Source organism: Thamnophis elegans, chromosome 3, assembly GCF_009769535.1.
Source record: "Thamnophis elegans isolate rThaEle1 chromosome 3, rThaEle1.pri, whole genome shotgun sequence".
In the NCBI taxonomy this organism is placed as follows: Eukaryota; Metazoa; Chordata; class Lepidosauria; order Squamata; family Colubridae; genus Thamnophis; species Thamnophis elegans.
Window position 1 is genome coordinate 32,844,978 of NC_045543.1, and position 24,992 is coordinate 32,869,969.

At 39.0% G+C, this 24,992-nt stretch overlaps 1 protein-coding gene across 1 annotated transcript in view; it reads left to right on the forward strand.

Moving 5' to 3' along the window:
* COL4A1 (collagen type IV alpha 1 chain) overlaps positions 1-24,992 on the forward strand; it is a 152,361-nt gene that overhangs the window by 89,216 nt on the left and 38,153 nt on the right. The window contains exons 23-30 of the mRNA XM_032213042.1: positions 1,165-1,235; positions 6,970-7,161; positions 10,066-10,234; positions 15,273-15,365; positions 15,464-15,568; positions 18,455-18,552; positions 22,213-22,363; positions 23,170-23,283. Coding sequence (XP_032068933.1) covers positions 1,165-1,235; positions 6,970-7,161; positions 10,066-10,234; positions 15,273-15,365; positions 15,464-15,568; positions 18,455-18,552; positions 22,213-22,363; positions 23,170-23,283 — 993 coding nt within the window. The remainder of the gene's footprint in view (positions 1-1,164; positions 1,236-6,969; positions 7,162-10,065; positions 10,235-15,272; positions 15,366-15,463; positions 15,569-18,454; positions 18,553-22,212; positions 22,364-23,169; positions 23,284-24,992) is intronic.

The window sequence follows — 24,992 nt, forward strand, 5'->3', positions numbered from 1 at the left end:
CCTTTTCCTTAATAAACATGTTCATTTGTTTATTCAAATGATCATTCTATTTGATTTTTTAAATCATAATCTTCTCTTGGCAGCTTACAACAAAATAATATAAAACTATTACATTATATTAAATAGAAAAATGTAAATACAGGAAAATATTCTTGGAATACCTATCAAAAATAAATGCCATTAAAAAATGCTTAAAAGCAGCTACAGATGTGGCCAGCTGTATACCACTTTGGAGGGAATTCCACACATTAGGCTGCCCACCAAGTCTATTGATCCTGCTGGCAACCAATAAGTAGGATTTCTGACACTAATTTTAAATTATAGGCATAATTTAAATTATTCCAAAAACTTCCTGAAAAATAGATTAAACACAGGGCAACAGACTGAACTGGCCAATATTTTAATTTATGAGTGGCCTAAAGGTTGCTTGGGAGTAATTTTTAACAGTTGACTTCTAATACAATAAATGACTGTTTTTTTTTAATGTTTAGCCACTCCAGCAGCTGTTTTAAGATTAAGCAAGCATCTCTGTGGCAAGTGTTTTATGCTCCATGCCGACAATAGACTCAAATGTGTCTGTTGGTTTTTAAAAAAAAGTTATACCTAGTTTTTATTGAGCAGATCATTCTCCATTCCACGTGATTCTTTTAATTAGCACTATAGAATACAATGTAAGTAGAAAATTGCTTAACAGTCTCAGCAAGAGGTTTCCAATTTATTCCAGTAACTTCTGTTAACAGTTATTTGGCACTAGTCTTCAAATCATTGAGCCAGTCCTTTCATTACCACCAGATCTTCATAGTAGTTGAAAACAAAATTTGATGATTTGGGGAAGAGATTTGGTACCTTTGGTACCTTTGACTATCCAAAGTCACCTTCTCATTCAAAGCAATGATCAAGGTTGCAGCCAGACAAACCTGACACTCCAAGAATGTCAAAAGCCCATCTAACTTCTTTCCCCCCTTTTTTCTTTTTAAACTAGCAGTGCACTTTTATGCCTTCTGCAAATACTTTAGTTTACATTTACAGTTTGACATGATAGCTAGAAAATGCTCTCTCAAGCATTTATTTATTTATTTATTTATTTATTTATTTATTTATTTATTTATTTATTTATTTATTTATAAACATATATACATACACATATTCTATTCTTTTAAAAAGGCATTCCAGGACTACCGGGTGCTAAAGGTGATAGAGGCTCTCCTGGATTTGAAGGCATTCCGGGAGTGGCAGTAAGTATATGGGTATTTGGGGCAACTTTTCAGAGAAATGTTTTTGTAATAATGAGTGTCATCAATGCTTTAATGTTCATCATCTCAGGAAATGAATTTCAAATACAAGGCCAAAAAATCTCTTTCTTTTTGTATTTAAAGGCATGGCGTTTTGTTTTGATGAATAGGAAAAAGCTTGCATTTCCCATTTCACAGCACTTATGGATAGGAGTAATAATGTTTCAATTATGTCAGTAGCCAAAACCTTTAGCCTTCAGGACCACACAGGTTTCTAGGTCAGGAGCTGCAAATGCATGCCCCTCCCCCAGTGTATGTGAGTGTACAATCACATACACATGTGGGTTTTATTAATGAGAGCCGAGGTGGCGCAGTGGTTAGGGTGCAGTACTGCAGGCCACTTTAGCTGACTGTGATCTGCAGTTCAGCGGTTCAAATCTCACCGGCTCAAGGTCGACTCAACCTTCCATCCTTCCGAGGTGGATGAAATGAGGACCCGGACTGTGGGGGCAAGTTGCTGGCTCAATTTGCTAAAAAAAATTGTAAACCGCTTAGAGAGGGCTGAAAGCCCTATGAGGCGGTATATAAGTCTAATAAATAAATAAATAAATAAATAAATAAATAAATAAATAAATAAATAAATAAATAAATAAATGTCCTTGCTTTGCAGCACTCCTGAGTAAGGGCACTTGGAGAGGATAGTACTGTATTTTAAGCTGGGCTGCTGGACGGGCACTATCAGTCCTGAGCAGTTTCTGGTAGGGGAAAAGAAAAGCACTGAGGCTTCTCCTTCTCCCACCGGCCAGCTTGCAACCTGCTAGTTTCTCTCTGGAGACATTCCGCTCCTTCTCAATATTTCTGCTGAACAATACAGATTATTGGAAGATGAGAAGCAGTCTGATTGATCATTGTGAAGAGGGAAGCCAGTAGCAGTTCCTTCTGCCTTGATGGCAATGGCTTGTGCTGTGGATGGTTTCATGGACTATTTATATAAAACTCCTGCTCCTGTAACCTTTCACAGGATGAAATAGCAATAGCAATAGCAATTAGACTTATATACCGCTTCATAGGGCTTTCAGCCCTCTCTAAGCGGTTTACAGAGTCAGCATATTGCCCCCAACAACAATCTGGGTCCTCATTTTACCCACCTCGGAAGGATGGAAGGCTGAGTCAACCTTGAGCCGGTGAGATTTGAGCAGCTGAACTGCACAACTGCAGTCAGCTGAAGTAGCCTGTAGTGCTGCATTTAACCACTGCACCACCTCGGCTCTTATGATGCATCATAGGGCAATCCCTTTTGAACCAAGCTACCTCAAAAGGAGTAACTTACCTAATGTGTCCCAAATCTACGCCCCACAATTTGGCAAATTTTATAAAACATTTTATGACATAAAAATGATAATAAAATAATTTATGGCATAATACAAAACATTTCCTGCGCTGATGTTTGACTGTGCTATACAGTTCAACATGGAGCATTTTCCAGACAGTGAATGTATCTCAGCTTTTTCAGTGAAGGCAATATATTAGGAACTGTACATTGTTAAAAGCATTGAGGAATTAGGCAAGGAAAAAAATCTGAAAGCATGACTCAAGGGGTGGCAGGTTGTTTAGAATTTATAATAGCCAGGGGTCAAGGCAGCCACAAGTTGTCCACTTATTATTAGATTAGACTTATTATTAGATATTTACTATGTCCTTTATTTTCTTGATTGGGGGCTTCTATGTACAGCCTTTAAACCATGCATTTGCTTCCAAAAAGCAAGCTACCTAGTTAGTTTACTAGATTTCTAAATCAGAGCCTGCCCAGTTTTGGGATCAAGAAATATTAACTTCCTCCTGTTAATAAATGAGCAAATATGCCTGTAAGGATATAAATTCTTCACTATCATTGTATGTGAAATTGTTTAAAAATGCACCCGTGCTTGTTTCTTTTCTTTGGAGTGAGAGCTTTCTGTGTGATTGATGGAGGAGGAGGCATTTTTGAAGCAGGGGTTCTTGGTGCTTTCTGAGCTTGCTTGGTTTTTTTTTTTGCAAAAGTTTCATTATCCTAACTAGGTAACATCATCAATGCTAGTAAGGAGTGCTGTTTGCTGTCGTTTTATATTCTGGTGTCTTGCCTGTCTGTGTGGGTGGGGGCGGTTTCAGAGATTCTTTGGTTGGGCTGTTTACTGATGGCTCTTTGGCAGTTATTGTTTACTTGATTGTTGTACTGAAGTTCACCTTGGAGTTAATCTACATTGTGTGCACAATTATTAGGCAAGTGAATATTTTGACCACATCATCATTTTTATGCATATTTTCCATCTCTAAGCTGCATAAACTTGAATGCTTAGTGGATATAAGCATATCAGGTGATGTGTTCTTGTGTAATGAGGGAGGGTGTGGCCTAAGGAGATCAACACCCTATATCAAGGTGTGCATAATTATTAGGTAGCTTCTTTTCCTCAGGCAAAATAGGCCAAAAAAGAGATTTAAATGACTCTGAAAAGTCTTTCAGAGAGCTGTAGCACTCTTGAAATTGCTAAGATATTGGGGCATGATCACAGAACCATCAAATGTTTTGTTGCAAATAGTCAACAGGATCTCAAGCAACATGTTGAGAGAAAAAAAGGCGCACATTAACTGCCGAAGATTTGAGAAGAATCCAACATGAAGTTACCAGGAACCCATTACCCCCAGTGCTGTCATATTTCAGAACTGCAACCTACCTGGAGTGCCCAGAAGTACAAGGTGTTCAGTACTCAGAGACATGGCCAAGATAAGGAAGGCTGAAACTCAACCACCACTGAACAAGATACATAAGTTGAAATGGCAAGACAGGGCCAAGAAATATCTGAAGACAGATTTTTCAAAGGTTTTATGGACTGATGAGATGACAGTGATAGGACAGACTAGATGGATGGTCCCGTGGCCAGATCAGTAATAGGCACAGAGCTCCACTTCAACTCAGAAGCCAGCAAGGTGGAGGTGGGATACTGGTATGGTCTGGTATTATTAATGATTAGCTAGTTGGACCTTTTCAGGTTGAAGATGGACACAAAATCAACTCCCAAATTTACTGCCAGATTTTAGAAGACACTTTCTTCAAGCAGTGTCTGCATCTGTCTGCATCTTTCAATAAGACCATGATTTTTATGCAGGACAATGCTTCATTGCATGCATAAAAGTACTCCACTGTGTGGCTAGCCAGTAAAGGCCTTAAAGATGAAAGATAATGACTTGGCCTCCTTCCTCACCATATTGAGAACTTGTGGGCCCTTCTTAAATGGGAGATTTACAGTGAAGGAAAACAGTACACCTTTCTGAACAGTGTCTGGGAGGCTGTGGCTGCTGCTACACAAAAGGTTGGTCATCCATAGATCAGGAATCTGACAGACTCCATGAATGGAAGGTTTATGACTATTACTGAAAAAAAGGTGGCTATATTGGTCACTTATTTTTTTTGTGTGAACTGTCAGAAATGTTTATTTGTACATTTTGAGTTGTTTGTTTATTATTCTCACTTTAACAGATACAAATAAACAAGTGAGATGGGCAATTTTTTGTTTTTCATTTAGTTGCATAATAATTATGCACACTGATAGTTGCCCAATAATTGTGCACACATAGATATTCTCACACAAAAGCCAAAACTTCACTTTTACTTTCTTAAATGTTCAGGTTTGAGGTTTATTAATATTTTGGATTAACTGAAAGCGCTGTAGTTGTTCAATAATGAAATTAATCCTCCAAAATACAACTTGCCTAATAATTGTGTACAGAGTGTACGCTGATCTGAGTGCTGATTACGGGTGGAGAGAGTCTTTTTCTCTTTCAGACTGGTTGATTTTCTCTTTTGGATAGTCTATAGATGTTGTTAATGTCTACACGCCTGTTGATTTGTCAGAGTGCCAGGCTTCTAGAAATTCCCTGGCATTTTCGGATTTGGCCTGGACTAGGATTATATGGTTAAATCTGTCTACATGTTGTGAAATTAAAGAACTTTCAGCATGTCTTCTAACTGCCAGTTGGTGTTCATGGATGCCTTCTGCCTGTCCGTCCTACATAGTAGTTGTTGCAGTTCTTACATTGTATGTTGTAGATGACTATTGTTTTTCTTCTTCTGGGGTTACTGGGTCTTTTCGTTTGCTTAAGATACTTTGAAGGGCTTTAGTTGGCTTGTGTTCTATGCTGATTCCATGTGGTTGTAGAAGTCTACTTGTGGTTTCTGAGATATTCTTGATGTAAGGCAATGTAATTCTTTTTAGGGTTTGTGTTGATTGTGCTGTATTGGGTTGAGTGGTCAGGGACCTTTTAATAAAGTTCCGTGGCTATCCATTTTCTTGGAATGTGTTGTATAGATGCTTAATTTCCTTTTTCTGCTGTTCTGTTTGGGCTTGTTTAAATAAGGTCCTTATACAGCTTCTCTTGTGGAAGATTAGGTTGTTGCTTTAGTAGTGGGGTACCTGGTTAGTATGAGTGATTTTTCTGTAGACTTGCATTTCTAATTTGCCATTGTGGTCTGATCAAAATGTCTAGGAAAGATAGCAAGTTGTTGTTTTCTTTTTCTTAGTAAACTAGAGAAAACAAATATTCTCCTTTATTTGTACTGTTGAAGCAATTTCAGGAAGGGTGATTTTATGAATCTGTCGTAACAATTTCGATGGACTCATGGATTCATTTTACTGAATTCATTTTCGAATATAATTTTTATTGAAGAAATGTTTAACAAGATAAAAGCAATACCAATGTTCAAAAAGAAATAAAGTATAATAGCGTATAGATAAGAATTGAGAGGAAAGAAAAGGTTATAAAGTAGCAACTTCTTATATTCCTCACAACAGTTATAAATGTATTTATATTTTACTCTGTTTCTTTAAGGTTATATCATGACTTCCCTCTTTTCATAATCCATCCTTTCTAATCATCAAACCTATAACTCACAAGTTATTTTTTCCTTTTTTCAGCAAAAAGTCCATGAGCCCGATCAGTAATAAAACTAGTGATTGTCCTTTACCTAATCAAATAAATCAATTTTGCCATCTCAGCAAATCCTGCCACCTTCACCAGACATCTCTCCATTGTGGTTATTTCAAACAAAAGCACTTTTCAAATTAAGAGAGAGAATGTTCCTCCTTAAGAGAAAACTTTCTTAACTTAAAATCATATTAAGTCTTTTGCTGTTATATCCTCTTTTCATTTCTTTGTTTGATCCAGAAGAAAAGTTGACTCACCAAGTGGTTTTTTTCTTTTCTTTATTCCACTGGTCTGGAGTTCTTTTTTTAACTGTAAATAAGTTACATTTTAAGATGTTTAAGAAAGTCAGGCTCTGAGCAAACCTTCAGCAAGGTTCAGTCTTCTAATGTCTTTAGAAAGTGGCATTGCAGGTGAAAGCTGACTCTTCCCTGATCCCCAGTCATTCTACTGAAGAGTCAACTGCAAGTCCAGTAGTCTTCTCATAAGGAACATACTTCTGGAGTGATGGGTGATCTCACAGTCTCCCCTTGTCTGGAGAGGCTCCACTGTCCAGATTTTTCCATCTTGCTGCTAGTCACCAGTACGGCACCATCTTTGCTTCTTCATAGATGTCCACTTCACTCCATTTTAACCAAATTTGAACTATCTTTTCACATCAAGGTGATAATTCAGTGGCCCATGGATCACTGCTAATTTACAGATGCAAAAATTTTGAAAATGAGCAAGTACTTCAATAACAGAAGACAATTAATTTTGCTGTAACTAATTGTAATTTCAGGGACCTCCTGGTGTACCTGGTTTGATAGGAATCCCAGGACCAAAAGGAGAACCTGGAGAGATTTTCTATGACTCCATTGTAAAAGGTGAAAAGGGAGAACCAGGATTACCTGGACATCCAGGTACTCCTGGCAAAGAAGGAAGGCCAGGAAAGGATGGTGTCCCTGGCAGCCCAGGACCTAAAGGAGCATCTGTATGTATCTGTCTGTTTATGTCCATTCTTTTATGCAAATTATAGAACATAAAAATGTGTGTGTTGAAATTAACTCATTTTATTTTTTAAAAATCTCTGAATGTTTGCATAATCTTATGAATTATACAGAAAGCCTAATTGGTTAAATAAAAATCATTTGATAATATGAGTAGATAAATTAATGAATTCTAGTAAATGCATAGTCTGATAGAAAAAGCCTAGGCTGTGGTTAACTGATGCACAGACAGAAGATGCCATTTTAGAAGATGAAGGGGAATGCCTCTTCTAGTATGGCATTTGCTGTTATTATAATCACTTTTACTAAAAGTTATCTATTCAACAACATCCCAAAGAAACTTAACTTCTGTTTGTAAAATAAGCTTTTCTCAATCCCTCATTTTCTCTTGAGCCATTTCAATTTTGGGTGGGGCAATGAGGGCTGAACAGAGAGAAGGAATTCGTTCCACTGACAGATATTGACACATCTGGGTTTCAGTAACAGACTGAAAACAAACTACTGCTTGATTAATGAAGAGTCATTCCCTTTAATCAATTAGTCTTTGGTGTAATGGTAAAGGTATTGCTTTAGAAAGCAGAATCTGTGAGCTCCGGCTGTCCCTTAGGCATAAAAGCTGACCAGATGACTTTGAGCCCAACACTTCTCAGAGAGTTGCTGCTCACAGGAGATTGGAGTCTTAGATATGTTCACTTCTTTGAGTTATATTTAAAAACTGGACAAAATGATAGTAATAATAATAGTAAGAGGAGGAGGAGGAGGGAAGGAGGAGGAGGAAGAGGAGGAGGAGGAGGAGGAGGAGGAGGAGGTGGATGAGGAGGAGGAGGAGGAGGAGGAGGAGGAGGAGGAGGAAGAAGAAGATACCTAGGATGCTGGAGCAACCCGTATCAGCCATTAGTGCCAGTCAATGGTATTTGTGATACATTTTTAAATGTTCAGTTGACTGAGTTTCATATTTAATGAATAAAAGAAACAATAACAATAACAATCCTGCAATTATACCTTTAGTGTTATTAAATAACAATATCTTCCTATCCCAGGAAGAAGTTGATAGGTGGACAAAAATGCCAAATCCAGTCTAAATGGATTTGCAATAATTGTTGCAAAAAGAGTTTACAGATAGTCCTCAACTTACAACAGTTCATTTATTGACTTTTTGAAGTTACAATGGCACTGAAAAAGTGACTTATGATGGTTTTCACAGTTACAACCGTTGCCGCATCCCCATAATTACATGATTCACACAATTAAATTTCAGATGCAATTGGTTCATATTTATGACAGTTGTAGTTCCTGGAGTCATGTGATCATCTTTTTCAAACTTCTGACAGGCAAAGTCATTGGGAAAGCCAGATTCACTTAACAACTGTGTTACTAACTTAACAACTGCAGTAATTCACTGTGGCAAGAAAGGTTATAAAATGGGACAAAAATCACTTAACAAATGTGTCACTTAGCTACAGAATTTTTTGGTTTTGTGGTCATAAGTTGAGGACTACCTGTATTAGTGTTATGTCTGATGTGTTTCCTCTGTTTACTCCTACTGTCCCAGGTCTTTCTTTAAAAAGACTGCAACAGGAGGTTGGGGTGGAAAGCATTAGTGCATGAATGGATATATTCATACTACTCAAGATCAAATGCAGGGTTACTTGTAATTTCTGTATTGTTTATTCATGCTTATTACTCCATCTATAGCCTGGGGAAATGAACTGTTTTAGTTGATGGTATACCATGCATATGAATTCTATACTTTTATTTTATTTGCAATCCAGTGCATTTGCCTAAGAGGGTCTATCAAACTATTTCAACCCTTCTGAACTACAGTAATATTTGAGGAATATTTCTCTCAGAAATTCTGCTCAAATTGAACCTCATTACTTAATTTTGTTTCCTTTTTTCACCACAATATTGACTACAGATACTTGACTATCATGAAGTCCAGCAACATTTAATTGCCTCTTTGTAACCAACCTTCGCCATCTTCAGATGGATATAGAATCATAGGGCTGGGAAGGACCTTGAAGGTCTTTTTGTCCAACTTCCTTCCCAGGGCAGAGATCTATGATGTACCCTATTGATATTTGTACTTGTGGAAAATCCATTGTGAACTCCCTTCCTTACTGCCTCATTATTCCCTATCATATAGCATCTCAGTTCTTATTACTGTGAGCAGGAATAAGGGGGAGGCATTTTTCAATTCAACGCTTTTCAGCATAATCATTAAGCCTAATTAGGAACAAACATCAAATCCATCTCATTGATTATCTGCTTGCCCCTAATAGCACCAAGTGAATTATTCACTAAGATAAATTTTATGCTGATATAGTGCATGCCTTCTCAAGAAGCATAAATCCCAGTATTACCAATAGCCTTTTTTTCTGAATCAGCCCCAATACCGTGTTCTGGGATCAACTATAATGGCTCCTGAACTTTGCTTTGCCTGCATTTTTATGAGAGCAGATAAAGTACTGAGCAAATCCTTTAAATGACAGAGGTTTTAGAACTGGAGACAAATTGGCTATAAACAACCAGTTTCTATTGTTATGGATGCTGTGTTTGACTTTGTTTATGTGGCCTTTTGACCTCAATTCCTGTGTACCTAACCCTATTAAGCATGACCAGAGACCCTGGGAAAAGGTCTGTTTCAAAGAATTGAGAAAGCCTTTATTAGATTCCCACAGATGATTCCATCCTGTGCATGTTTCTGGAGGTTGCACAGGAAGAATTTCCCCCATCCCCAAATCTCCACAACAGACTGGATTTTATCCTGATCCAAACTTAGATTAGGAATTATTCATCTAGTATAGAATTGTATATACAATAAGTTCTTCTTGGGGAGCAGGAAATTCTTCATATACCCTGCTTACTTTCTTCTTTCCTTAAACCAGGGAACCATTGGATTAAAAGGAGACCGTGGACTCCCAGGGATAAGTGGTTTACCAGGGTCTCCTGGAGACAGAGGTTTCCCTGGTCCTCCAGGAGTTGGGAATCCTGGACCACAGGGTGATAAAGGAGATAAGGGAGTTCCTGGAATCCCTGGGACCTCTGGACTTCCAGGTAATGCTATAAAAGTAATGTGGATACACATTTTTTTAAAAAGGGTCAAAGTACGTACCACATTTTTCAGTGATTAAAATTTTGTATTATCACAGACATAGCAGCAAAACTGGCAACTATTTATGCAATATGGGGATTGCCATTGTGACTCAAAAAGACAAATTCTTAAAACCATCTTCAGATTGAAGAGTTATTTTGACAAAACAATCCACAGATTATTTTAGTGGAAGAAACAAGGAAACCACTGGAGGAAACAAAGGCTAAAATGAAATATTCTAACTCTTGGAAGTCTGTTTGTTAAGATATTTTTAAAAATCATGTCTCTGAATAACATCATTTAAAGATATGGTTTCCAAATAGTACTCTTTTTATGACATTTATGCAAACAAGGTTCACAAACATTGTCCACAGCAGTGTCCAGCAGCTCTAAGATGGACTTCACTCTCAGAATTCCCATCCAGTGTGCTGGCTGGAGAATTCTGGCAACCAAAATCCACACATCTTAAAGCTGCTGAGGTTGAGAACATTGATCTAAAGTAAGATAGAATGTTGGCTTGCTGGGTCTTAGAAAGCCATATCTGCCCTGTCTCCAAACAAAGAGCTATGTTTTCAGTTTTCTGTGAGGAAACAGACAATGGAAAAGATGCCATCTATAGATAGATTGTATTAAACTGATGTTGCTATCTTTTCAAGTATTTGGGCACCTTTTCCATTTACTACTGCTATATTCACACAATATGGATCTATAGTGTGGCTATAAAATGCAAGTATTGTATCTAATTATGCAAAATGATTGGGGAATATTTGCCTTTAAGATTATGTAATTGCTGTTGTTTCACTGGTAGGTTACAACTGGTACTGTTGTACCGGGGCCTACCAGGAGCACCGGGTACCGTTCAGGTATGGTGCTCCAGAGAACCCACCCGCCTGCCCACATACTTCGAGTACTTCGGTGCTTCCATGCACAGAGCATACAGCACCTGCGTGATGCTCCGCCAAGTAGCTGGAGCATTGCGGAGGCATCACGGAGCGTCTCAGGAGATAAAGATGCATGTGCGCACTGTGCGTGTGCACGCACATGCTCCGTGCGTTCATGTGGTGGACGTCGGTTCCATGGATGGTGCTTCCATGCACAGAGCATACAGTGCCTGTGTGATGCTCCGCTAAGTAACTGGAGCGTTGCGGAGGTATCACGGAGCATCGCAGGAGGTAAAGATGCATGTGCGTACTGTGCGTGTGCACACGTGTGCTGCGTGCGTTCATGTGGTGGACGTCGGGCCCCGTAGCACCATACCAGTTGCAACGGGATCCGGAACCCACCACTATCTTGTTTGCTAATGTGTTAGACAAGCAGAGATATGCAACACCCTTCCTTTTTTAGTATTCCTCATCAATTATATAAAGCAATAAAACATTTGCCTGCATGTGTGGTTTTGCTAAAAACCAATGGTTTCTTAAAGTAATCATCAGTAACATACTTTTTGTGCAGCTGTTGTAAAAACAAGTAAAAGTACAAACCAATCTTATTTCATTCTTTGACATACTACCTAAATTAATAGATCAGTGAAATGCTGTGGACATAGTATACTTAGACTTTAGCAAGGCATTCAACAAGGTAGACTACAACCTACTTCTTGGTAAGCTAGAAAATAGTGGGATAGATAGCATCACCATCAGATGGATTTGTGACTGTCTGACAAACTGTACTGTATGACAAAGTAGTCCTTAATGGTACTACGTCTGCATGGAGGGATGAGGGAATAGAAGAGAAACTTATCAAATTTGCAGATGATACTAAGTTGGCAGGAATAGCCAACACCCTAGATGATAGCCTCAAGATGTAGATGGATCTTGACAGACTTGAACACTGGGTCCTAACTAACAAAACGAAATTGAATGTAAAGAAAAGTAAAGTCTTACACTGAGGCAAGAAGATAGATTGGGAGAAATCAGGCATAATAGCAATAACTGTGAGAGAGATCTTGGAGTCTTAGTGGACAACCAATTAAATATGAGGCAACAGTGTGCAGCAGCAGCCAAAAAAGCCAATGCAATCCTAAGTTGCATTAGCAGACGGATTCAATCAAGATCACAAGGTACTAATACCACTCTATAAAGCCTTAGTAAGACCACACTTAGAATACTGCATCCAGTTTTGGTCACCATCCTATAAAAAGATGTTGAGACGCTAGAAAGAGTGCAGTGTAGGGCAACAAAGATGACTAGGGGACTGGAAGCTAAAACATATGAAGAACGGTTACAGGAACTGGACATGGCTAGTCTAGTGAAGAGAAGGACAGGGAGACTTGATAGCAGTGTTCCAATACTTAAGGGGGCTGTCACAGAGAGGAGGGGGTCAAGCTATTTTCCAAAGCACCTGAAGTCCAGACAAAGAATAATATATGGAAACTGATGGAGAGACTCAACCTAGAAATAAGAAGAAATTTTCTGACAGTGAGAACAATCAACCAATGGAATGTGGGAGCTTTATCACTGGAAGCTTTCAAGAAGAGACTGGACTGCCATCTATCAGAAATGGTGTAGGATCTCCTCCTTGGGTAGGGGATTGGACTAGATGACCTACAAGTTTGTTATTCTGTTACATTGCTATATAAAATTTACATTACATTACAAATAATTATATCTACAGCAATGCACTTTAATTCTATTTCTTTATTGCAGAGAAAAACAACTTTTCTAGATGCAGGAGTCATGTATGGTGCTAGATATACAGCCTGTACAAATATAGACATACACAGTAATAAGGATAGTTGATGGCTATGATCAGGGAGGTGGTGAATTCTCGTTCACTGGATTTTTATTTAAATAGATGCTACACTATCTGTCAGGTTTGCCTGGATTTGGATACTAGAAAAAGTGGGGGTTGGATTCAATGGCCTGAGTGAGCCATTCCAGCAATAGATTCAGAGAAAAAGGGTTTTAGTTTGTCAAACGATTGATTCATAGGCTGCTGGCAATATGGATCGGAGCAATAGCAAGGAGAAAATATGAGGAGAAGAGAGGGGAAGGGGAGAGAGAGCATCTTCAATGGAAGCAGCCTCTAGGGCACATCCCAGATGTGTTTAGTACTCATATCCCTTCATTATTATGTTGCTTAAATGTTTTCCTTAAAGCTTCTGCCTTTAAAAAAAATTGAACCATACTCCAAGTTAGATAAAATCCAATGTTTTCCCACCTTCTATCCCTACAGTATAATTAATCCAAGTATTTAGGATTTGTATTTTGATATAGTTACAGAATTAAGACTAAACAAATGATAGCAGGACTTTCATTGAATTTCACTGACAGTAAACAGAACCCCTTATTGCTCTACTGCAAATTCATGTGACAGTGGCAGTCACCTCTTCTCTAGAGGGAATGAGGGAAACAGTTTTAAAATGTTCATGGTGATCCAATATCTTTGTCAGTGTAAAAATTCCAACTAAGATTTCCTTAGCTAAATTGAAAGTACATTTGAGGAAGTTAATTTTACTTTATCTAATGTGCAAAAAGTTGACATTTCTGGGATATGTCAAGTATGAACTAAAGAATTAGAATTTCCAAGAAAGCCATAACAATGGCTTCAGGTCATCTAAAAATTTGAAATTAAGGTTGATTTATCAAAGTAACTCAATTTAGGGAGTACGGGACTCCCCAAAGAATGTATACGAAAGGATGGATATCAGATTTTTTTTAGCTGGAGTTGTAAAACACTGGAGACATGGTCATGTGATCATTTCATATTTCTTTGGGATAGTAGAATCATAAAATCATAGAGCGAGAAGGGATCTTAGAGGCCTTCTAGTCCAACCTCTTGTTGGAGTCCTTATACCATACCGGACATGCAGGAGTCCTTATACATGCAAGAGTCCTTATACCATACCGGACAAATGGTTGTCCTATCTTCTCTTGAAAACCTTCAATGATGGAGCACCCTCTGGGAGGAAAGTTTTTCCATTGATGGTAACCAGTCCCATTAATAATATATTAATGTACTGTATATTAATAGACTTATGAGAAAATCTGCAAATATTAAACATGTTAATGTTATGTTGAATTTTATATCAAAGCTTTGGCCATTGCCCATTTCTTAAAAATTGCAGCTGTATGCATTTATGCATGGGGGATGGCAAAAAGAATTATATTAAGAAGTTGGAAAATGGTATTAAGATAACAAAGAATGATTGTCAAAATACATGATCTATCTGATTTAGAAAAGCATGTTTTCTATTAATCAAAGGATGCAGCAATATATTTTACTGTGACAATGATTTTGTGATATTATAGTCGTAAATTAATAGAAAATGAGTGACTGTTGATAAGTATAAAATATAATGTAGATTTATTTCTTATTCTTCATTTTTAGTTGTATTTTTAGTTTTTAGTTTTATTTTTTAAAATATTTTTAAAAGATTAAAATGGTGTGTCAAGATTGTTTGTATATATGTCAGTCTTTAAATGCTATCCAGAGAGAAGACCCAGTGAGTTGAGTATGATTTATTTTCCATTTCCATTTATTGAATTTATAGGCCGCCCAATCCCAGAGGACTCCGGGCGGCTTACAGAAATAAGAAATATTAAAAAGATTAAAACAAATAAGACACAACAAATTAAAAGAAACACAACATGCACCCAGTCTAAGCGGGGCTGGACCTCAATCAAGAGGTCAACAGCCCAGGCCTGCCGGAACAGCCAGGTTTTAATAGCTTTTCGGAAGGCCATGAGAGTGGGTAGGGTCCGGATCTCTGTGGGTAGCTCATTCCATAGGGCCAGAGCGGCAACAGAGAAGGCCCTACTCTGAGGCGTCGCCAGCCGACATTGTCCAGCTGATGGCACCTGGAGAAGGCCCATCCTGTGCGATCTTATCGGTGTTAGGGAGATATGTGGCAGAAGACGGTCTCGTAGATATCCGTGGATATTTTCCTGTTGCAACTGTAATATATGTGAAAGTAAATATTAGGAGTTAAATTATACATTCTGAAAAAGTAGATGACGTATTTGTTAATTTGCTATATCTTTTTATGTATTTACTTACAAGGTCCCAAAGGTGAGGCTGGACGTGTTATTTCTCTCCCTGGTCCCCCTGGAGCGAGAGGTTTTCCTGGACCTGCTGGAAATCCAGGCTTCCAAGGTATTTTCTTGTGTTATGATGTGGAGAGTGTTCTTAATTGTTCCATAATTCCTTTTCATCGGAACATCACATGGTTTATGTTATACCTAACTCTGCAGGTGACAAGGGAGACCCAGGGATCCCAGGAAGACCTGGTCTGCCAGGTGAAAAAGGTCTGGCAGGGCCTCCTGGAATTGGATTTCCTGGCCCTTCAGGGCCCCCAGGTATTATCTTGTTTACACTATAAAGTGAATGACTATTTGAAGAAGACTCTTTGAGGTAAATAGAGGATGGCCAAAATTTCAGAAATCCTTCTTCTATGCTGGAGATGGGGCCAAAGCAAAAAATTCCAAACGTATTTTAAATTGTGAAATGTGATGGGGTTGGATAAGCTAACAATAAGTTAAAAACTTAACTTTTAATAACATATATCAATATCATTTTGATTAAAAAATAGGATTTCAAAAGAAGTTTCCCAAACCCAAACAAATACAATCCCTTTCCCATGCTTTTTGTCTGTTCAACATACTATAGACTGATCTGCTCCCACTTTATAGGAATAGCATTTAGGCTGGATGGTTTACAGTGTTTTAGCATTATTTGCATATTGCCACCAACAATCTGGGTCCTCATTTTTCTGATCTTGGAAGGGTGGAAGGGTCAATCTCAAACCGTGTCAGGATCTAACTCCAGGCTGTGGGCAGAGTTTGCCTGCAATTCTTCACTTTAATCACTGTACCACCAGGACTCCCTATGAGGTTAAATTTTGTTTTGGCTCTATACTTTTCTTCGTTTTTAAACAAGGGTCATGAAAGATTGGGAGAATTGGCTTTGTTGTTCAGTGAGCCAATTGTTGTTCCCTGGTGCCTGGTCTGCCTTGTCCTCATCCTCTCCTGAACGTAAAGGCAAACTGAACAGATAACTGATATTTTAATTGGCTTTGAAATAGAATTGCTCAGGCACATTGTGTAAAGTAAGCAATCCACTTTGGTTCAATCTCTCAACAATCATCGCATGTATTATAGTCTGGGAAGCTGTCTTAGAAGGCTCTAAGAGAGTATCTTATTGAGCATATCCTAGCCAATGCTAGTATGGGTATTCCAGTCCTTCAAATGAACCGCTTCACAACATGTTGGACCATTTAAAGTAACCCCATCTTTTTCCAGGCTTCTGCAGATGCTTTGAAAGCAGCTACTGACTGTTTCTATATACATGTTTACCCTCAGCCTCTTGCTTTCACATTCCCACATGTTGCAGAACACTTCCTTTTGAGGGACTGTTGCAGCCTTAGAAGCTAGCCACTTCATCCTCTCTTTTGCGGCTGCTGAGAAGTCCTGTTATAGAAAGGGAAAGAGCCAGGTTAAACAGGAGAAAAGAAATCAGTTTTGCCAGGATTCAGAGAGACAGATGCTCATTATTATTGGTGATTGGAGAGAAAATAACTAGCTTAATGTAGCTGATAGTGCTACCCTCTTTATAGCATCATTATAATTACCGTGTCACATTCCTTTTTTCCTAGTAGATCATTTTTACAGTTGTGCTCAAGGGGTCATGTTAAGGATGCAGATATCAAGGTTTGCAACTTCTTAAATGTTAAAGACCTTTTAGATCTATTTCATCAAGTCAGTTGTGAACATAATACAAAAAGTAAGCATGGCAAAACAGGAAAATATCCCTTTAGAAGAGCTTAAATATGTGCAGTTAAATGAATGGCAAATAAAATGTCTTTTACGGGGCATGTACATAATAGCAGCATTGACAACAGGCAGAAATATTTCTGGAGGCATCTCATCATGGAAACACCATCAGCTGTTCTTTTTATATAATACTCATACATGGAAAAGGGCTTTGGTGAAAGTTCTTAAAAAATAAGTAGGTTGATGAAAGAGAGGGTGGATACACATTTGAAAAAACCCAAAGGTTCAAAGTATCTTCTTTTATTTGCCATTAGTCCAAATTTTATTTATCAAATTTTAGAACTGCCCATCTCCCTCACAGAGGGACTCTGAGGTTGTACAAATAAAATATTAAACATAAAAACGGTATATAAAATTTGAAAAGAGGCGGGTGATGTTAAGAATTACTTAAAAGGCGAGGGCAAGGGGCTTTCAAGGTGCTAAGCATCTCCATGGCTGCCTGCTCCTCTATGCACCCCAAGCAAGAACACTGAGCCACGTTTTCATGCCTTCCTTGAAGACCAAGGGAGTGGGGGCGCACTTTATCTCTGGGGGATGATAGCCACACAGGATGGCCTTTGTAATATTTGCAATATAATTTTTGTAGTACTGTTGCACTGACTAACATGGGTTTCTTGTATTTTAAATTCGCATTTTGAAAAAGCATGCATTTTCAAATGTATTGCTAATAATTTGCCAAAAATCTTAACCTTCAAGAAAAGCCTTTCTTTCAGAAACAAGAATTGACAGGAGAGCATTCAATAGATTGTAAATAAGTTTCATTTTTAGCTGCTCGCAAACCTCTATGAACAGGGCAAATATTGATGCCAAACCTTGGGAGGCATGAGAATGTATTTTATCCATACCCATTCTGATGTTTTCCCTTGCAAATGTTTCTTTTATTTTTATTCAGAATACAATGCTCTTTTCTGTAGCTATGCTCATATAAAAAGGTAAAGGTTCCCCTCCCACATATGTGCTAGTCGTTCCCGACTCTAGGGGGTGGTGCTCATCTCTGTTTCAAAGCCGAAGAGCCAGTGCTGTCCAAAGATGTCTCCATGGTCATGTGGCCAGCATGACTAAATGCCGAAGGTGCACGGAGCGCTATATATATATATTGTGATGTAATTGGACAGATGGCTTTTATTAACCCAATCAACTTTTGCTTTGAAGTTCTATGTTGTGCTGACTATAAAAGTAAATCTGAGCCATTTTTTCAGGTTCCCCCTTTTCATAGAGAGACCCCACTTTATCAGAGTACTCAAATAAATTGTTCTTAAATGAGTTTCTGACTGATTTGCTTATTGGAAAAAGTAAACCAAGGCAGAACCTGCAGCCAGATTTCGCCATCAGGAGAGAATCTTATCTTTCCATTAGGTTTCTGACACAGCTGGGTGTTTAGGCAAATCTTTTGCATTATTGTGCATCTTGTAGGCTTTCCTGGTCAGCCAGGTCCACAAGGTTCAAGAGGAGAGAAGGGAGAACATGGTTTCCAAGGTGTGCCAGGTGCATCTGGAGCCAAAGGACAGAAGGTAAGTGCCTGAGCTTTGATACTGGTGAGGGCCTTCTTCCATGCCACCATGCTCTGAGGAGCTTCATTCCCCCCCATATATTCTTTCTTTTAGCCAGACTTTTAAGTATTTTTTTATAAGATTCCTTTTTGTTGTCTTTTTTTTTTAAGAGAAAGATGGTGTATGAATTATGGAAATAAATGATTACTTGCATAATTTGGGCTGCCAATAAGGCAAAACTTAGGGATGGCAGAATCTGATTTTGATTTCTTTCTGTTTTAATTTTTTTCCAAGATCCCAATTTGTGTATTTCCATGATGGTAAACCTATGGCACCCATACCACAGGTGCCATGCGGAGCCATTTCTTAGGGCACGTGAGGTGTTGCCATGTCAGCTCCAGTGCACATGCATGTGCTGGGCAGCTAATTTTGGCCTTCATTTTCAGCCATTTTGCACCCTCCGGAGGCTCCCCTGAAGCCTCCAGAGGGCAAAAAACAACCCAATGTGGAAACCAGAAGTTTGGGATCAGATTTCCAGTTTGCGTGTTGGGCTGTTTTTTCTCCCTCCTGAGGCTTCAGGAGCATTCAGAGGGCAAAAAAAGTCCTAAGGAGAACCCGGAAGTTCAGGAACAGAGGATTCCTGAAGCCTCTGGAGGGCGAAAAGCAGCAACCCAGAGGTTTGGGAACAGACTTCCGGGTTACCCGTAGGGCTGTTTTTTGCCAACCAGAGGCTTCAGGGAAGCCTCCGGAAGCCTCTGGAGGGCAAAATATGGCCCTACGGGCAACCTGGAAATTGAAAAAGCCTGGGGAGGGTGAAAAACGTGTCCATTGTGCCATCATGTGGCAAATGCGGGGTGAGGGCAGAGGGTCATGGATGCATGCGTGGGGGGAGGACACGCATGTGCATGACACACACACCCCCGATCCCCACACTTTTGTCATGCGATGGCAAAAAGATTAGCCATCACTGGTATATTTGTTTATGCTTAATATTAGTACGGTGGTACCTTGGTACTTGGCATTAATTCATTTGTGTGTGTGTGTGTGTGTGTGTGTGTGTGTGTGTGTGTGTGTGTTTGTGTGTGTGAGACAGGTATTAAAAAGAATGAGTTCCAAACAAACCATGACTTGCCATGTAACTCTTTCTTTCGGCTGTTTTTTTTTTCCTATGTCAGCAACCTTCCCAACATGTCCAACTTCCTGTGCGCCCTCTGTGGCCATCCCCCTCCTTTTCCAGCAACCTTCCCAGTAGGGCTGACTTCCTTTCCATTCCCCACAGTTGTTCCCCCTCTTCAAATAGACACATGTTAAGTACTAAACAAGAGCTGAACACTGAGACATTTTCATGTCAAAATGTGTCAAAAACAAAATTCAATGAGTTTTGAAGCAGCTGCATACTGAGGTACTACTGTACACACAATAAAAAGGTGCATTTCACCATTTTTCAGAATAACTTTTTTGTATTGCACATTTTTGTCTTACTCAAATATTTGAGTTTGTCTTGACAAATTTGAATTTGGTAAATTCATTTTAAAATGCTACCTCAATGAATTATCTTCTTCCCTTCCAAAATTGTTATCTACACTGAGAGCTCTGCTCTCCCAGAGTTTACATATTAGTCCTGTGTTCTAGGGTAAAATCTTACTCTTAAATTGTGCACAACAGAGATAGATTTGTTTCTTAAAAAACGAAGGGGTGAGTACTATAATAATATATTCAAGCACCAGTGACATGTGGTGAGGTTTACGGCTGGTGAGGCACTGACACAGTGGTGGGTTTCAAATTTTTTTAGACTTGTGAATTTCAACTCCCAGAATTCCACAGCCAGGCATGCTCAGTTCCGATTTAAAGTGACAGCATTTGTTTTTCTCCTTTGCGAAAAAGTTTCCTTCATTCTTTTTCTTCTCCCTCCCCCTCCTTCCTCCCTCTCTCCCTCCCTCCCCGTGGCGGAGCCACGTTGCCTTTTCAAACTTGTAATCAGTGAAGCTGGGCTTATATAGTTTTATCCAGCTGTGTGTGTGTGTGTGCGTGCGTATGTGCGTGTGCGTGCGTGTGCGTGTGTGTATTTGAAAAGGCAACGTGGTTCTGCCTGCAATCAAACTACACTTGGGGAGGGATCTATACTTGAGGATAAAGTTTGAATTCCTCCCCCTCCCTCCATGTACCTTTTCCAGCTGTTTCAGAGACTGCTGAAACAGTTGGAAAACTGCTCTTGCCTGTCATCATGAAAAGAAAAAAAATGTAAAAGGAAAAAGGCAAGAGCTGAGGTCAGGCTGAGCTAGTGGCTGCCAAAGTCAGCGTGGATGACTCTGCTTAACTGTTTAAAAAAGCCTCTAAAAAGCGCCCTCTACAGGAGGAGGCAGGAGAATGACATGCCTCACCTATGCCAGGAATTTCTAGGCTTTTAACCCTTGCTCGAGTGATCATAAAACGCCTAAAGTCAGACTAGATGAGGCACGTCGTTCTCCTGCCTCCTCCTGTAGAGAGCGCTTTTTAGAGGCTTTTTTAAACAGTTACGTAGAGTCATCCACGGTGACTCTGGCAGCAACTAGCTCAGCCTGACCTCAGCTCTTGCCTTTTTCCTTTTACATTTTTTTTCATTTCATGGTGACAGTGGTGAGGCTCTGCCTCCCCTGCCTCCCCTGACTGCACGTCCCTGTCAAGCACTGAATAAAGTTTTGGCAAAAGTACTAATATCACTTTCTTTGTGGCCAACTATTTGTATATGTATATGTTGTATATGTTATCTCCCTATAGTTGTGCTTCTGCTTACTAACTTAAAATGTGGTCAGTAAGACTCAATCCTCACCCAATCACATTCTGCCTGAAGTAGTCAAGCTTTGCCAATGTGCTTGCCAGGATTTGCATTCCACCAAAGCCCATTAGGGCCTTTCAAATCTCAAGTGAATTAGTTTCCCGTCAAAGCTCAGTGTGAAACACAGATTGCATCATCTTCTTTTCAGATTTCAAAATCAAATTTTCAAATTTCCAATTCAAATTGAATCAGGTTTACGGCGAATTATCTAGATTCTCCCAGGCTTCCTGTGTGCTAGGTTTGCCACATATTAGACAATATTATTGTTGTTCAGTCCTCAAATGGAAATTAAGTAGAAATATTGAAACATTGCTATTATGTTTCCCATATTCCTTCCTTTCACTAGGTAAAATATACCCAATTCCTGCAACCATTCTTCATGCTTTAGCCTCCATTAATGGATATATGATGATATATCATTATTTATAAATGTCCATTAAATTGGAGAGTATATAATTTGCAGCGGCTTGAGTCACTTGCATATTTCCATTGGCATTATGATGCAAATTATATCATTTCCAACATTTTTAGAATAAATGAAAAATTACCTTGCCTCATGCCGAGTCTGTTGGATCAAGATCCCTTAAAATGAGGTGTCACATCATTATTAATATTCTAATTACTAATAAAAACTGCCTAACTGATTCTATTTTAATGATAGAAGACAATAATTGTAGCTCTGAGTTGAAATATGGTGTCCTTGGTTCTAGCACTGCTGATGTTGCCTAGTTTGATAATGAAACACCAGTAAGAAAACCACCAAGCTCAGAGAGCCAAGACTCCACATGATTATACCTCACTGGTTTGTTATGCATATGTGCATTTCACATTTTTCTCAATAATGCTTCATTAATGTATGTGTCAAGGGCGAAGCTGGATTAGGTCTCCCAGGTCCTAAAGGTTTTCCTGGTCCCCGAGGACGAGATGGCATTCCTGGATCAAAAGGTGACCAGGGATATCCTGGTGTGATAGGGGAGAAAGGACTTCCTGGCATACCTGGTCAGCCAGGATCTCAAGGTAAGGCTGCCCTGATTAGCTACATTTTTATGATACAGGATTTCTTTCCCTATATATGCCATACTTTTATAATTAAAATAATGTCAGTCCTGCCTCAGCCTGGATTCTAGGTTTCTAAAAACGATCCTGGGCTCCATTTGTTTCAAAAGATACAGTTTTATTAGAAATCAGTGAACTGCAGTAAAGCAAAGCCAGAATTCAAATTTGTGTGCCAAATTCCCCAAGTGTAACGTTTCTCCCTCTTAGGTACTCCCACTTACTGGCCTCCCTCGTCCAATCAGTTCCAAAGGAGATGTTTTTGAAATGGCATCTCAGGTGTGAGCTGTTACACAGCCACGTTACATTCTCAGTCATCTGACCTTGAAACTATGTCTTAGGAAGCCACAGTGAATAATGAAACTTCCCCTCTCCCATCCAGAGCCCATGGCACACTGGTACCAAGTGAATGCAGAGCGCAGGTGTGAGGTAGCATTTCTGACGAATAAACTGAATAGTGTAAAACCTCACTGGAAGTTTACATGACTTAATAAAGCTTATTTCCTCTTGAATATTTCTTTTGTTTTCTTTTACATAAGAGGTCACTTTTATTCCTACCTTTGGTTTTTAAAGTGTGACAAAGGATGTACCCTTTTGACTCTGTTCTATGATTACTATATCTCATAATTCTCTCTAAGCTAAGTAGGACTTCCCTTTAAAGTGTTTATCACATTATAAAGGACCTATCATTAGTGTCTATAAAGACCAATAACTTTTGAAATGAATAACATGCAAGTTAACTGGCTATACTTGTTTATTTTTCAAATTAGGTGAATTGGGTCCTCCTGGATTACCAGGTGTACAGGGTTCCCCTGGTGAACCCCAGATGGGCTCTCCTGGCCCCCCTGGCCCTTCAGGACAATCTGGGCCTCCAGGACCAATAGGTAACCTATTCACTTGTTTCCATCACTCTTAATGTTGATAAATTGAATCCTTAAGCTAACCATTTCATGTGGTTTGATGAAAGGCATCAATATTCATATTTCTAATTTTTATTAAACATCCCAGCCTGAGGAAAATCAGGCATTGCCAGGAGCATGTGGGACAATGAAACAAGGCAACAAATATTTTATTTCATCAATGAACTTTCTAGCAAGGAAGTTGTCCCTTTAGATATAAACTCACATTTGGTCTGTGGGAATAGAACATATCTAGATCTTATGCTTATTTACTGAGCCAAATTAGAGAAGAAATTGTCATGTTTCTGCAAATGATTGGTATGCATTAAAGAAGCAAATAGTTAGCATTTTCAGATTCATATTGAACACATTGGATACTGTGATGCTTCCCCAGATACCTCTCTAGATGTCAGCTCGGGGAAGGATGAAACAGTTCCTGGCACATCAGGAGCTGAGTTGAGTGATGGTTCCGAGCAGTCATCTGTGAAGGATTTGGCTGAGGCCAAATCAGAAGAGTCCTGAGGCTCCAGGTGGGGAAAGCATGCAGCTGCAGTTGGTCAGTGATGAGGAAGAGGAACTGCCTTCGGCACAAGAACATATAGGGCAGAGAAAAGGCAGGAGCAGAGAAGGTCATCCAGATTACTTGTGAGGAGAAAGCCTTGCCCTTCTTGACAGGCTACACTGGAGGTTGGCTATTTGCAGAGCATGCAGATGGAGATGATTCTGGGAACAGTATGTTTGTTTCCTAGCTGCCTGTTTTCTGGTTGTTGTGATTCCTGCCATGTTTAGATTGACACTGTGCCTTGACTTGGATCATGCTTGGAAACTCTGGACTTTTCTTGTCTCGTGAGCTCTCTTATGTTATGGATTAAAGTTTGCCTGGTGGATTTATTTTGACTGAGAAACTTTCAAGTGCTCTGTGGACTAGCATTAGTTTGTTCATGGCTGGGACAGTTTTCGGTTTTTGGTGAAGGGAATTGCTGGGGAATATTAATAAACTCACTAAACCACATGTGTTACGTGTGTGTGAGTGAGTAGGACAGCACAGATACTGGCATCTCTGAATAATTTTTCAAGAGGTCTTAGTAGTTGAGAAATTGCTCACATATTTAATTGCTGGGATCATTGCACAAATAGTTAATTGCTCTTTTATTTTGGAAATTAGTAAAACAGTAACATAGAGCTCTGTTCAAAATAGACACTATTTCCTGTGTAGATGCGAATCCTTGTTCCATTATATTTCAAATATAACAAACATCCTTTGTGAGTGTCTGGAAGAGCAGAAATAAAGGGCTGTTCTCAGAGCTTCAGTTTCAGTGGAGACATTCCATCATCACTGTTTCTCAGAGGCAGATTCTCAGTTGTGTGGGTGTGAAGGAAGCCACTAGATTCTGCTCAGGCTGTATCCGTGAGCATAGTCAATAAGCTCCTTTTCTTATCCTCACTCCATATGCGCTTAAATTATCTCAAGCACACAGTTATTATAACTTAGTGAGTTCATATTAATATTTCTTAGTTGATTTCTAATTTTCACCTATCAAGGAATTTATAAAAGATAGGCATAGTTTGGAGTTTAACAACTGGATTTTATATTTCCAGATGTGGGGGCTATTAGCATCACAAATGCATTGGAAGATACTTTGATACAATCTACTAATACTTCCTTATTTGAAAAAAAAAATCCCAATGTAGGA